Source organism: Eupeodes corollae, chromosome 3, assembly GCF_945859685.1.
Source record: "Eupeodes corollae chromosome 3, idEupCoro1.1, whole genome shotgun sequence".
Lineage (NCBI taxonomy): Eukaryota > Metazoa > Arthropoda > Insecta > Diptera > Syrphidae > Eupeodes > Eupeodes corollae.
Genome location: NC_079149.1, coordinates 99,975,450 through 99,990,863, shown reverse-complemented (window position 1 = coordinate 99,990,863; position 15,414 = coordinate 99,975,450). Strand labels below are relative to the sequence as shown.

At 35.9% G+C, this 15,414-nt stretch overlaps 1 protein-coding gene across 3 annotated transcripts; it reads right to left on the bottom strand.

Moving 5' to 3' along the window:
* Positions 1-464: 464 nt before the first annotated feature.
* On the bottom strand, positions 465-11,535 carry LOC129950874 (odorant receptor 22c-like). Of its 3 annotated transcripts, none has more exons than XR_008782109.1 (7): positions 11,176-11,535; positions 2,216-2,405; positions 1,937-2,152; positions 1,698-1,872; positions 1,540-1,595; positions 1,316-1,468; positions 466-1,249 (listed from the first exon to the last, which is right to left on the bottom strand). XR_008782109.1 is itself a non-coding variant. In XM_056062801.1 (7 exons), the coding sequence occupies exons 1-7, from the start codon at positions 11,507-11,509 to the stop codon at positions 1,199-1,201; spliced, it is 1,218 nt and encodes a 405-aa protein (XP_055918776.1). In that variant the 5' UTR covers positions 11,510-11,535; the 3' UTR covers positions 467-1,198. The 3 variants fall into 3 exon arrangements, 2 of the variants coding, with proteins under 2 accessions (XP_055918777.1, XP_055918776.1); XM_056062801.1 differs by having other exon boundaries at positions 467-1,249; positions 1,540-1,638; XM_056062802.1 differs by lacking the exon at positions 1,540-1,595 and having other exon boundaries at positions 465-1,249.
* Positions 11,536-15,414: the final 3,879 nt, after the last annotated feature.

Here is a 15,414-nt window from a genome sequence, read left to right as displayed (position 1 = left end):
AGCGGCATACCTCCACTCAATAGTCCAAATTCTCGATGACGCTAAGGCATATTATTAAGTTTATATGCCGAATCATCTCATCTCAGAGTTAAACTGTTGAATTGTTGCTGGCTTATCAACGTACAACTTTGTACAACACCAAAGAAAGAAGTCAAGTCACATGATTTTGGCGGCCATTTGACTAAATCGAGGTAGAAAATCATGAAATGCCTAATTAACTTAAACGCTTTACTCGATTCTGTATCATCTTTCTATAGCTTAAATTGACAAATGTCAAATAACATACAATAAAAAAAAACTTGACGTTTAGGTGTTGTTCACATTCAACCTGTAAAATTAACCACCCTTTATATTGTTGAAATTCTATTTAAAAATAAGTACATATGTGAAGGAAAATGATGAAGAGAAAAATAGTTTAAACCAATGTTAACATTAACTTCACTAGGGTTTATAAAAGTCTTAAGAGGATCCATTTTATTTTTGTAAAATAAGAAATCGCAACGTCACATAATACGAATACGTATTCAAATAAACTTTCAAAATCTCATTAGTTTAGCAAAAAACGGAAACAGAATAGAGGCAGACATTTTGTTTCACGAATGAAAGCATCCAACTAATGTGATATGTCAAAAGAGAGTGTGTCCAAGTTCACAACGAATTGGCTTCGTTCAGACGTTCTTTATGTGATGGTTTTGCTTGTTTTTTGACAGCTGTCCAACATTGAACATACAAAAGTGTAATAGATTTATTATTTGCGAAAAGTGAAAAGTTGTTTCCATTCTCAAAGTCATTTTCGAAGAAGATTGGTCCAATGATGCCCCTACTCCAAAATCAGCACTGAACTACAACTTTCTTAGAATATATTGGCTTCTTGACATCGACAACAGCATGCAAGCTTTCCTAGTTCCCAGATTCTCCAATTTTATATGTTAAGATAATTCTTCGACCAAATCGTTACACCTTAAAGTTTTATAACACTAAAACCAGGTGCTAAAGCTAATCGGGCGTAACGACTTACAAGTAGAAAAACATCCTCTTTGCTTAAACATTTTTATATCGTAGAAAGTTAAGAAATTAACTTTGTTAAATCTAAGGAACCTTTAGTTTTCTAAAATAAACATCAAAAACAAAACGTCTGCATTCTTGATTAGATTAAATTTTGACTTCTGTTAACTCTGCTAAAGCAATCAATTTAGGTTTACATAAAAGCTAGAAGAATTGTAAAATAAGATCCAGATGTTTGAATGATCTGTAAAAATTTATAAACAAAACTTTACAATTTTGGAAGGTATATCTAAAATAGTATACAACTTACCGATGCAAAAAGTGGCAATGATGGTCTGAAAAATGGAGCATCTAATAAGCTACCTTTCTGAGACTTCATCAAAACCATTAAGACCAAACGTTTAATCTTTGTATTGCATTGATACCATTCACAAAAATATAATGTCTCAGATAATTTTACACACTGAAAATTTAAAATATTCGTTTTTTTTTGTTAAGTTTAAAACTGTACCTATGTTAGTTAAATAAGTTTACATTTTGATTAACATTTTCAGCACCATAGCAATAGGTATAAAGCTGACAACAAGATCCTAAGACATAGGTCAAGAAAATCATTTTTGTTATTCCAGTACTCTAAAATCTCTCATGTTATTTCAAGTGAAAGTTAAAAAATACATTTTAAAAAAACTTACCAAAACTATATTGACCAAAACTATTCCCAATTCAATACTGGCAAATAGAAAGTGTCCAAAAATTATGAGCTTATAGGTTTGATTGAAATGTTCGAACATTTCGATGATTTTCTGTTGACGTTTGACAAGAAAACTAAGCTCGTTATAAAGAAGTTCATCATCGCCATTACTCTCTCTAGGATCAAATGTTATAGATGTTAACAAAATATACCTTTAAGTCTTTATGAAGCAATTCTTACGATTTACTATTCTTAGAGCAATAGGTATTGAAAGCGGTCTTAAAATCATTTTGTAAACATTCATACGAAACAGAAATGTACATACAAAAACACATAAAGATCCCATCAGCTCCTGATATTCCAAATACTGTCACATTTCCCGAATGAGCAAGGAAACAATAAACCAACGAATAGACGAATCTGCTGTTAAGCTTTGTCATATCCTGGTATGGCAAACTATAGAATAAAGGTTTCAAATACGGTTATTGTTGATTTTTAAATGGAAACATATGATTTTACGCAGCTTGAAAAGGTAGGGTAACCCAGTTGCCTTTAGTGCCCGTGAATCGTTGATATATCCAAACTATAATCGGCTGTACAGTGTATAAGAAGCTTGTCGACAAGCTTAGCAAAAAGAGCATTAGGCACCAAACGGATGTGAAGAAAGATATCTTCCCAATCAATAAATTCTTCTTTTCGTTTTCTGTATCTGAAACGAAATTAAGACATTTTTTAATTTTGTTGTAAAAAATATTCAAAAAACCGAATTCCGACCCACCCGTTAGAAATATTGTTGACTTTCAGAGCTCCCGGAAATCGTTCCAAGAGATTTTAAGCTAGATTTTTTTTTGAAAAAAAAGAGTCCTTAGGATTTTTTGAAGAAGGGTAAGACTTTTCTGATAAAAATTCTTAGTTTCTTTCTGATTTTCCTCTGAATTGTTTTCTCATTCACGAAGTTAGCGAAGATGCCAGAAAAAAATCTAAAAATTTAATACATGGTCGTAATTTCTGAGAGCCGCTATAATAAAGCGATTGATTTATTTTTTAAAAGTCCTCGAATTATTCACTTATTTTTGAATTGGTATTATGGTCAAAATGGTAAGTTTAAAGGTGTCAGTGCAGATTGATTTCGAATTCTTAAATATTGCACTGATATTGAAATACAGAGCGTGCCAAAGCATTTCACGTTCACGTTGTTTAGCTAAAGAACAAATCTCAGTACATCACAGTAAGTACGAAGTTGAGCTCGCGATTGTATACTGATGAGCATTCCTTTAAGCATAAGTATTCCTTAAGGGGTGGAATCTAACCTGCTTTTCCATTATAGCATAATCTGAGATTTTACTATGGCAGTTTTCTAGCAATACAAATTGGTCAACTTATTACTTATCATCTTTTTAATTTAGAAAAGATTATCAAATGCAGGTTTTTGGATTAGAAGTTTTAGTTTTATTAAAAAGAATAACAAAGAGTTAAAAAATCAAATCAAATGGGGTGGCGCAACAGTCCGTTGTGAACCAGGGCCTAGTGACTTACAACTCTCAACCATTCCTGTGTGCGAGTAATGTTGCCAGGAATGGAGGGGACCTACAATTTTATGCCGAATCCGAACGGCTAGTTTGAGAAAGCACTTTTTCATGACAAGAATTACTCTTGAAGGATTTGTCAATTCCTCGCAAGAGGCAGTACCCGCGAAAATTATTTTTTTTTTTAAATTAAGGTGGCACAGGCAGGGATTGAACCCAAGACCCCTTGCATGACAGTCCAACGCACTAACCATCATGCCACGGGTACTACACAAAGAGTTAAAGCAGCAGTAAATTTCCCTGAGGTTGTCAGACTTAAATGGAGCCAATACTTTTTTTATTGAACACTATTACTAAGGAAGAATTCATTAAAACCCATAAGGCAGTCATTTTTTGGGGTTTGGGTTTTCCAAATGTAGCGTATTTGGATTTAAACTTTTCCCTTCGTTTCATCAATTGTTGATCTAAGATACTTGGGTATAGTAACTTACAATTCTCAACCATTTCCGTTTGCGATTTTAATTTGGGAGGGAACTTTTTATGTAAACAATTACTCTTGGAGGATTTGTCAATTCCTTTCAAGACGCAGTATCCGCACGAACATACATATTTCCTGTATTTTAAGATTTGAAGAATTGATATACCCTATACAAATATTTATCTACATTCTATCTATCTATCTATCTTCTTCTTCTATATATATATAAAAATGAATTGCTGTTCGTTAGTCTCTCTAAAACTCAAGAACGACTGAACGGGTTTTTCTTATCTTAGTCTTGAAATGGTCGTGGAGGTCTAGGGAAGGTTTAAAATGCGAAAAAAAATCGAATAGTTTCCGGGAAAACTCTAAAAACAGCCCTTATCTATTTCCCATACAAACGTTTTCTACAGTCAATTTGAACTTTATTGCTATTCAATAAAATTCATATTAAATTATAATAACTCACAGTTGTTTAAGCAATTTAGGTGTGTTCCTAACGTCAAAGAGTCAATTTGCAATTTAATACCGCTGCATGGAGACTGCCCTCCATGAAGTAGTACGTACTGTAGAACAAACAATCCATTATAAAGAATTTACTCTTGCCACCTTCCTAGACATAAAAGGTGCTTTTAACAACGTCCTTACAGAATCCATAGAAGAATCGCTCGTTAAGTTCGGTGTAGAAGACATCATTCGAGAATGGATTATTTCCATGCTCAGTGGTAGAAAGATTCGAGCCTCTCTAGGCAATACAATCGCAACAAAACATGTGAGTAGGGGAACACCCCAGGGTGGTGTCCTTTCGCCTCTTCTATGGCTTCTGGTCATGGATACAATTCACGTTAAATTAGAGAGTGAAGGCGGTAGCCTACGTGGATGATTTGGTGCCATTGGTGTCAGGAAAGTACACCTCTGTGATTAGTGAAATCACGGAGTCAGTTTTGAAGAAAGTTAGCAACTTGGCCACGAGTTCTGGACTAGGAGTTAACCAAAGTAAAACTGAACTGTTGCATTTTACCACCAAAACTAAAGTACCGCCCTTCACGCTACCTCGACTCAACGGTCAAATCCTATCATTGTCTTCCAATGCAAAATACTTGTCAGTTATACTCGACCCTAAACTAAACTGGAAACTAAATATTGAAGTACGGGTTAAAAAAGCCTGTGTTGCCTTCTACGCCTGCAGAAAAACTTTCGGCAAAAAGTGGGGACTTCAGTCGAAGATGATTTTATGGACGTACACAGCCGTAGTACGCCCAATCTTAACATATGGTTCGATTGTGTGGTGGCCTGCCCTTAGCAAAGCCTATAACATTAATAAGCTAAAGAAGGTTCAGAGAACAGCTTGCGTGGGCACCACAGGGCCCATGTGTACTTGCCCAACGGACGCCTTAAACGTTATTTAGGATCTTCTACCAATCGACCTTTTTATTAAATACATAGTTTCCTGCAGCGCTATTAGGCTGAAGGAATCAAATAGCTGCTTGTCAAAACCTTATGGTCACGGCAACACTATTGATTCAAATTGATTCCCTCAGATATTATCTCGGTAGACACTGACTACTGCACTCCTACTTTGAGCCTTAGTAAGGGTTTTAAGGTTATTTTCCCATCGAGAGAAGATTGGAAGGATGACATCGTGTCGATAGGTTTCGACACAACCATCTTTAACTGAAGGCTCAAAGATGGAGTGCGGAGTAGGTTCTGGGATCTTTTCTGAGTCCCTAAATGTAGCCAAATCCTATAAGCTTCCTGACTTTGCTAGTGTTTTTCAGGCTGAACTGCTGGCAATAAGGGAGGCATGTAAGATACTTAAACAAAACCCAACCCAAAACCGAAATGCGGCTATCTTTACAGACAGTCAGGCAGCTGTCAAAGCTATTAGCTCGGCCATATCCTCATTTAAATTGGTCCACCAATGTCAATGCGATGAGCTTGCGAGCCTGAATATTAACCTCGGTGTCACCCTGATCTGGGTTCCGGGCCATAGTGGTATCGTGGGAAATGAACGGGCTGACGAGCTAGCCAGGCAAGGATCGGCCGCGGCCCTTCATAGCTCACTTGCTGAAATGGTTAACATTCCTCTTGGTGCTATGAAGGGTAAAATCTTTTCTATCTACCAAACTGAATCAACCCGAAGGTGGAGCAATTTACCCAACTGCATTATATCTAGGAAGATATGGCCCACCTATAACAAAACCCGTACAAACGATCTTCTATGTAGGTCAAGACAAGACATAGCCAGGATTGTTGCGGTTTGTACTGGACATTGGCCTATAGGAGTTCATGCAGTGAAGTTGGGTGTCCCTTACAATACCTTTTGCCGTAGCTGTAGTGACCAAAGAAAAAGTGAAACTATAATCCATTTCCTCTGCAAATGTCCTGCTTTGGCAAACACTAGAATGAAATACTTTGGAAAAGCATTCTTTCAAAAACTTGATGAGCTATCTGATACAAAGATTAGAGACCTGATCTTTTTTTTCAATGCGATAAAATGGCTCTAAAATAATCGCTATGAAGTTTCTCTATCAATCTATCCCTTTTAATCAAAGGTCAAACGAGTTTTTGGTATCAAAAGGGCGCACTACAGCGCTAATTGGATCTCAGGCTGGTTGCCTTGAGATCGCCATTTCTACCTACCTACCGCTGAATAAAGTTCAAATTCAATCATATCTATGAAAATAGTCTTCGCGTACTCTTTGGAGGATCTAATGTCGCGTTCCGAAAATAAAAAAAGTGAATTACGAACGCGACAAAAAATGTAATAAACTATTATTTGTACTGATTTCTAATTAATTTGGTCGGCTTTGCTTAACTTAATTTAAGATAACTTTAGTTGTAACTGTATCAGATTTTTTTTTTAAGTTTGGTAAATCTTAAATTTTGTCACAAATTAAGTTTCTAAACATAACCATAATATCTGACATTAGATTTGACAACCAACTAATATGTCAATCATTCTGTCACACTTTAGAACACGGAGATTTATGACTTAAAGTCAAACTCCAAAAAAGTAAATACAAAAATCAGAACACGGAAAAAAGTATTACGATTGACGATATTGTGTTACGATCATGGTTACAATATTCTATGAGTGCATCCTTCTAACTTTGTGAGTGACGATCGCGAGAACTTTCTTTACTTTTGTGATCTTTTGTGATAGTGACACTTTACTGTTAAGTTACTGTTAATTGAGCGAGAAATTTTCTCACTTTGATTAATTACGTTACGATGACTACTAGAAGACGACCTGACTTAGGTACATCTGTAACAATTGGGGAAATGAATATAATTTGTTAATATTGTAAGGCGTTAAAATACACTGGTGATCTACTGGATTATGTTGTCCTGGAGGCAAGGTAAAATTGCCACAATTCGTCCCACCACTAATTCCTTAACGATCTTTAGTTTCTGGGATTGGAAATGATTCTAAGCACTTCTTGGCCAACATTCAGAAATATAACAACTGTTTCCATATGACATCATTTACACATACATATTATACAGGACAATTTCACCAGAATATTTTTTTTTATAATATTTAAGTTTGTACTAAAATATATATACAGCGTGTAACGAAAGGGGGTATCAACCCTGAAGAAGGTGAATGTGCTCATGAAACTCAACAACTTTCCCCAAAGAACATAGGTCGAAAATAGGTAAATCAATCAGCTGGTAGTCAGTTTTTTAAGGTTCACGAAACAGTTGTTAGATATTTGAAATAATAAAGTTGCAATGGACACCTCGACCGGATTCACATTACCCACAGATTTTTGTCACATCACAGATTCAAAAGAGGAGCTTATTCAGTGTGTTTTCCCAGATATAGCGCAAAAGTTCAATAACCATAATTGGCCATAATTGAACGAGCAATATTGGTAGCGAAAAATAAAGATGTGGAGGATCTCAATGCGACCATTCAGAATTTTCTTCCAGGACAGTTGGTTTCCTTCAAATCAGTCGACACCGTTATGAACCAGGATGCCGCAGTCAACTATCCCATTGAGTGTTTATATTCACTGGAATTGCCTGGATTACTACCGCACAATTTGCAGTTTAAAGTAGGATCAGTTGTCATCCTGCTGCGTAACATTAATCAATCTCGACTATGCAATGGAACAAGACTGGCTGTGAAAAAGCTGATGAATAACGTCATTAATGCAACAATCATAAAAGGAAAATACAAAGGAGAGGATGTCTTGATCCCTCGAATACTGATGATTCCAACGGATTTACCATTCGATTTTAAAAGCTTACAATTTCCAGTACGTCTGGACTTTGCGATGACAATAAATAAATTGCAAGGACAATCTTTAGAAGTTTGCGGAATCAACTTGGAGTTTCCCTGTTTCATGGACAATTATATGTCGCTTTTTCGCGCGTCGGAAAACCCTCTTCTTTGTTTATTTACGCACCACAAAACAAAACAAAAAATATAGTTTATGAGAAAGCTTTAAATTGATTAACAAACTGTAGTTTAACAGGGTGTGTCTGTTAATAAAAATTTAAACCTTATAAATAGATAGCATTTCAAGAAAACTCTGTTTTTTTTTAAGTAAGCAACATGATGTGTCGAAAATTATAATAAAATTTCATGTTTCATTAAAAAAATGATTTTTTATTCAATACGTTTTGTTTGTTTGGAAATTAATTTATACAAAAGTTTAGGTCTTTTATTAATCGATTGAGCCAGTACGAACTCTGCCGGGTCAGCTAGTTTTAAATAAATTAAATGCGATTTTACTTCTCAAAAAAACTTGAATTTTTCAAAATCATTATTTGAAAATCGTTAGAGGGTTTTCTTTTATAAAAATGCATTTTTTCTATATGCATTTTTAAAATGTTGTCTTTAAAGTATTTTTGGTATGTAGTTAGTTTTTCATTTGAATTTTGTTAAAATTTTTAAATATTAAAATTTCTAAGATAACGAATTTTGAAAAAAAAATGTAAACAAATTCCAAAAAGGAAATAATTATATTTTTTAGCTTGCGCAGGGTTAGGGTTTTGGTTAGGGTAGGGGTTATAACTAATAAAAAATGCTGATACTAGTCGTTGATTCATCCCTGATCTTATGCCCTTATAAAAATTAAGCTGTTACCCACGGATTAGTCCGCGTGGTGAAAGAAAATCCCTTGTGATAGCGAAACTAACTTTAATGAGGAATTGAAGTCTTTTGAAATGAAATGGTGAATCTGTAAGAATAATTGGGATTTAAGGGAAAACGAATATGAAGTGATCTGCTCTGCTCTGAGTCCATGACAAATATCTGTTGCCAAATACTCCCTCAGATCTTCTGCTGCTTCCTCCAATATGTTTTTTTTTTTTTTTTATAATAAGCGCACACTCAAGGGGATATATTAACCTTATTATGTAGACACAGTGTGAGCACTAGGAAAGGGAGAGAGGGGTTGAAAGGAGATGTCGGTGCACATTGGTTTTGAATTCCTGAATATTGCAATAGCTGGGAAAGACAGAGTGTGGCAAGGCATTCCACATTCGCATAGTACGGCTAAAGAACGAATCTCTGTACTTGACAGTACGACCGAAGATGGGCTCGAGGGTATATTGATGAGCATTCCCAGAAGCGCGAGTATTACGGTTGAACTGTTTAAGGGGAGGAATGCAACTGGCTATTTCTCTAGAGCATAAACCATTAAAATAACGGTAAAACAGGGTGAGACAAGAAACATTTCGACGATGTTCAAGAGACGTAAATGATCTTATGATGGTAATATCACCAATCAATCTAAATGCTCTACGTTCAATACTATCCAAGAGGCTTAAGTAAGTTGTAGGAGCACCGGCCCAGATATGGGAGTTATACTCAAGCTTTGGACGTATATAAGTCTTGTAAATAACAGCCAGATCAGAGGGGGAGAAAAACTTCTTGCATCGCCTTAGAAAACCCAAACATCTTGCGGCATTTTTGGCGACATCGCGTATGTGATCGTTCCACAAAAGGTGGTTGGTGATACACATACCAAGAATATCCAGATGTTCAGTTTCCTCGATGCAAGTGCCATTTATGGATAATGGCAGGGGGGGTATATTTCGCTTTAACGATACAAGACAGCATTGCGTTTTCGAAGCATTAAATTCCACGCGGTTTCTTATTCCCCATTGTACAATGCTGTTAAGGTCGGAATTTAATGAGCTTATCATATTTTGTCGTTGCAATTCCACATCCGAAGAAGAGGGGTGTGAATCTGAAAACGAATATGAAAAGCTAAGAGTACTATCGTCAGCGAAACAATGTATTGGATTAGATGTTGCAGACAGGAGATCATTAATAAAAATGAGAAAGAGTGTTGGAGATAGAACAGAGCCCTGGGGCACACCAGCATTTGAATTTATTATGAAAAAAAAACATAATTTCTTGGAACTAGAATGGCTCTTTGGCCGTAATGTATATTATTTTGTAAATCAAGGTAAATACTTACAATAAATTCAAAATCACTATGTACTTAATTTAAAAGAATCAAAAACATTTGTTTAGTGTCACATACTCCTCAGCATCAGTTTTTAACCACCCATCTCTGATTTTTAATAAAGTTTCCGAAAAAATCGCATGTGTTTATGTCGTTATAAGAAACGTCTTATGATAGGCAACGATTATAGGTCCAAAAGCAGGAAGCACCTAATGATATGCTACTAATTAGTCTTGGGAAATAAAAAGAATATATTGAATATTTAATTTTATATCTAACCGGTGGATCTGCTCAAATAAGCTAGGAATGGGATATCTTACCTTGGTAAAAAGTAGTTTGAAACACTCTCTAGATTCTTAATTACCTCCACACAAAAAAACATGTCATAATATTGCTCCGTTGCGACTTGAAAGATGGACAAACAAGCAAACAAACAAAGAAACAAACAAACAAACTGACTATACCATTTATAAATATAATGTTCGTATCATTACTAATCCCCTCCTCCAACTACCTCATCAACACACTAATAAGCATATCGATTTGTTTTGAACCTATTTCAAGAACACTACGAATCGCTAATAAAGCAGGAAAATCCCACTAAAGGAACTCACTCTGAAACTTATTTAAAAAAAAACCCTATCTCCTTTTTTTACCATTTGCAGAAACTCGAATACCATTTGACAATTAACTACATATATTGAAATGAATGCTAAAGCACTCTAGAACTTGATTTTAAATACTTTCCACATTAATCAAAATATCAATTTTCGAAGGTGGAAACATTTTCGAGACAAGTTTTGAACTCTTAAGCGTCCATTAGCTTAATAGTTATTCTTTAAGATTTTTCAAAAATGAATTTAAATAAAAACTGCTTTATAAAAAAGCTTTGGTACAACTTTCTTAAATGAACCTAATATATTTCCACAACGGCCAACAAAAATGATTAAAACAATTAACAAACAAAATGTTACACATACGCCAGAGTGTACCATTGAGCTAAAAATATTAAATTCTTATATAATTATGAATTCAATTTCTCACCTGCATAAAGATGTTCATAGAGTTCATTTAAAAGTGTAGCCAATTGATTACGATAAATTAAAAAACAAGACAATTTTATCATTGTCACCATCTTAGTTAAACTCGGACAAGCTGCATCCAGAGCTTCTAAAGGTTCACTTCTTATAAACCACGCAAATCGAATTTCTCCAATTATTGCCGTCAACAATGCACTCGAATTGAATATAATTTTAAATATTGTCAAACGATTTAATAAATCCAATGGCCAAATACCAAGAAATACTAAAGTCCATTTGGCCATTCGAAAGAATGCACTTTCAAGAGGATCAAAGCGTGAAAATTTTATAAAACTCATTTTTATGTAATACCTTTTAATTTTTACATTGAAATGAGATGTTTTAAGCACTGAGTGTCCTTTTTATAATATTTATAATAATTATGTTAAACAAAATTTCGTTGTGGCTCAACATCGATTATAATGTTTAAATTAGTCAGAAAAGTTAGTTGCTAATTTGAATTGAATTATTTAAAGGGATTGGACTACGACGCGCGGACGACCAACACGACGTCAAAAGCAGCCACAACAACTACGCGACCACGTTATCACTAAATTCTAAAAACTTTCACTTAATTTGTTTATGATTATTATATTTTTTTATTGGCTTTATTACCTGCATAAATAATAATATTTTTGATGGAGGTTAAATTTTCAATTAAAAGTTTTTCTAAGGTTTGTGCGCTCACTATTAAAATGTAATTAGAAATGTTTAAGCAATTTTGTTAAAACTTTAGCGCACAAGTTTACTCGCCAAATTTATATTCAAATTTTGATTTCAATTTTGTTCACGAAGGTAGCAGAGGAACATTAAAATTATTATTCTTGGTTAAGGATAAAAAAACATGTTCCTGGTGTCTTAGGTTAGGTTAGGTTAACGTGGCTGCGGATTTAGAATCCACACACTTAGGCCAAGAGAAAGGCCCATTGTGATACCACATGAATCTAGATAATTACTTCTAACTAATAGAACCATTTTGAGCTTTTTATAAAGCGAAGAAGATATTTAATATCCTTTTTAGCTAGTTCGCTGGGATTATCAAAAGAGTAGTCCCCCAGATGAAGTTTGCGTTTGAGTGAAAGAGCAGGGCAGGTGCATAAGAGATGAGAGATTGTTTCCTCTTCTTCTTCGTCCATGCAGCTCCTACAGAAGTCATTTGAGGCTACGCCAAGTCGTATTGCGTGTCTGCCTATAAGACAGTGTCCTGTAAGGACACCTATTAGGGAGATAATATGAAGAAGAGATAACAAGTCTTTAGAGCGCTTTAGGTCCAGTGAAGGCCATATGAGTTTTGTGGTTGCGCATGTTGGTAAGCTGTGCCACCTAGAATTTGCTATCGCAAAAGCTGTTTCTTTTAGCATAAGTTTACATGTAGCTATCGGTATACCTATCTTCTCCCTTTCAGGTGAAATAGGTTTGACGGTTCCATTTTTAGCGAGTTCATCGGCTCTACAATTACCTTTGATGTCTCTGTGGCCCGGCACCCAACAGAGGTGAATGTTAAATTGCTGCGCCATCTCCATAAGAGACGATCGACAATCGAGGGCCGTCAAAGATTTGGTCGAGACACCGTCAAGGGATTTGATAGCAGCTTGACTGTCAGAGAAGATGCGGATATCAGAAGTTGATATCACGTTTTCTCTTAGCCAGGAGAGAACCTCTTTGATCGCCAAAATTTCCGCTTGAAAAACGCTACAATGATTAGGGAGGCGGAATGAGATGCTTAGATTAAGCTTTTCTGAGTACACACCACTACCAACTCCCTCATTTGTCTTGGATTCATCTCTATAAAAATGAATACTTTTGTTATCCAGGAGTTTTTTGTCTTCCCATTCATCTCTGGATGGAATGGATACCTGAAAGTTTTTTCCAAATAAGGGTTTAGGAATAGTGTAGTCTATGTACTTTGGTATATAACCAAAGAGGTTCAAAATGATGGAGCGCCCCACATTGTTGTTGGTCCATTGAAATGAGGCGTCGAGTCTTATCGCTGTACTCGCTGCCACTTGTTTACTGAAGATGTCGAGGGGTGTCAGATGGAGGAGAGTGTCTAACGCTCCTGAGGGTGTGGTTCTCAATGCCCCGCTTATGCAGAGACATGCAGTGCGCTGAACTCTGCTGAGTATGTCGCAGTATGTGACTTTCTCCAGTGCAGTCCACCATACTGCAACCCCGTACATAAGTATTGGTCGGATGACCGATGTGTATAGCCAGTAGGTTATGCGAGGTTGAAAACCCCATTTGCTTCCTATAGCTTTCTTGCAAAGGAAAAGAGCTACTGTAGCTTTTTTAAGTCTTTCCTGAATATTAGATTTCCAACTTAATTTTTTGTCCAATATCAGACCAAGATACAGTCGTACACCTTTTATTGAAGGAGGTACAATTACTGGGATCTTGTATTTCCGTGTGAAAAGGACGAGGTCTGTTTTTTGAGGATTAATACTAAGTCCGCAGTTATCAGCCCATCTAGTGAGCACATTGAGTGCATTTTGGAGGAGGTCTCTCAGTGTATTAGGATGTTCCCCTGTGACAGCGATAGCAACATCATCAGCATACGCAACCACTCTGTAGCCATCCCTCTCAAGGGATATTAGTAGTTGGTTAACACCTATGTTCCACAGGAGAGGGGACAGAACACCACCTTGCGGAGTGCCTCTACTGACAGACCTTTTTGTGCAAAAATCTCCCAAACTGGAGTTGATGATCCTACTTTTTAGCATTAGATTAATCAACTCACAGATTGAGTATTCGACGTTTAAGGTCGTCATAGCAGAAGTGATAGCAAATGTGTCAACGTTGTTGAAAGCGCCCTCAATATCCAAGAAGGCCACCATAGTGTATTCCTTTTTATCTAGGGAGTATTCGATAGTTCTTACCAGAGTGTGCAAGGCTGTTTCTACCGATTTCCCTTTGCAGTAAGCATGCTGAGACATTGATAGTCTCTTCTCAATGTTGTTACGTATCTGGATATCGATCAATCGTTCCAGAGTTTTGAGAATGAAAGATGATAGGCTAATAGGTCTTAGGTCCTTAGGGTTGACATGCGAGCATTTGCCCGCCTTGGGAATGAAAACTACCTTTACATCTCTCCAGCGCCGAGGTATATAGACCAGATTTATACAACTTTTAAAGATCATCTCAATGATGGGCGAAGTTATATCAATGGTATATTGTAGCTCAGCTGGTATGTTTTGATCTGGACCTGGAGATTTGTAAGGTTTGAAACTATTCAGAGCCTATGTCAATTTTTCTTTTGTAACCAGACCTTGAGGAAAAATTAAGTTAATATCCGACCCAGGACTGTATGTTGTATTAACGGATTGGGAGCTATCTGGGAAATGGGTGTCTAATAGCATGTTTAGCGTTTCTTCGCAAGAGTTAGTTAGGATATTTTGGCTATTCTCAATTCTAGTTTATACTTTTTGAGAGATTCTTTATAGGAATCCCAATCTTGGGGATGTCTAGTCTTTTTCGCTCGATTGAAAAGCCTTCTACAACCTCTCCTGAGTATATCTAGTTCAGCAGCCCACCAATATGGTTTCTTCTTTCCTCGCACTGTGGTGAGGGGGCAGGCAGTTTCCATGGCTTTATTGAGGGCTGCTGTAAGTTCATCGACCTTTTGATCGAGTTCAAGAGCGCACAAAGGGGCTCTTAAAAATATTTAAAGTTACAGGACTTCCTAGAAACACGATTTATAATTTTGCGGTACACACATATAACTCCTGTAAAAATATAAGATTTTATTTTGATATTAAAAAAACACAGACATTTGAAATCATGGCCAAACAGTTAGGATCGGGTAGTGCGGAAATGTTTTTAAGAAAATGTGTTAAATTTTATAAAAATACTACTTATATCTGTTTTTTTGTCTATCCCTTTTATGAACCAGATATTAATACATGATGTGATACTATTTAAATAGCGGATGAAACAATTATTTTATCTGTCGAAAAGTGGCTCAAAGTTGTCCGAAGGACGGGTTGCTAACTATGATAAGAAACTTTTGCTATCTATAGTTCCAAAAAATAAAAGTTGAAATAATGAAAGTAGCTCCTGTATGAAAAAGGTCCCTCTTGTAAACACTGGTTTAGGTAATTGAATGAATCTTAAGACCAGCCCCGGCCCCGGATTTTTCTACGGGCCCATAAAATTGAAAGCAATAAGGAGAGTGTTTTTTCCAATACAGGTATTCTAAATTAATCAT

Bases quoted from the DNA above. Each gene is read 5' to 3' on its own strand.
- LOC129950874 (XM_056062801.1), bottom strand. From the start codon at position 11,509: ATGAGTTTTATAAAATTTTCACGCTTTGATCCTCTTGAAAGTGCATTC. The intron at 1,639-1,697 runs GTAAGTTTTTTT...GAGAGATTTTAG, and splicing joins TTTTGGTCAATATAGTTTTG to AGTACTGGAATAACAAAAAT. The intron at 1,469-1,539 runs GTAAACTTATTT...TTAAATTTTCAG, and splicing joins CTGAAAATGTTAATCAAAAT to TGTGTAAAATTATCTGAGAC.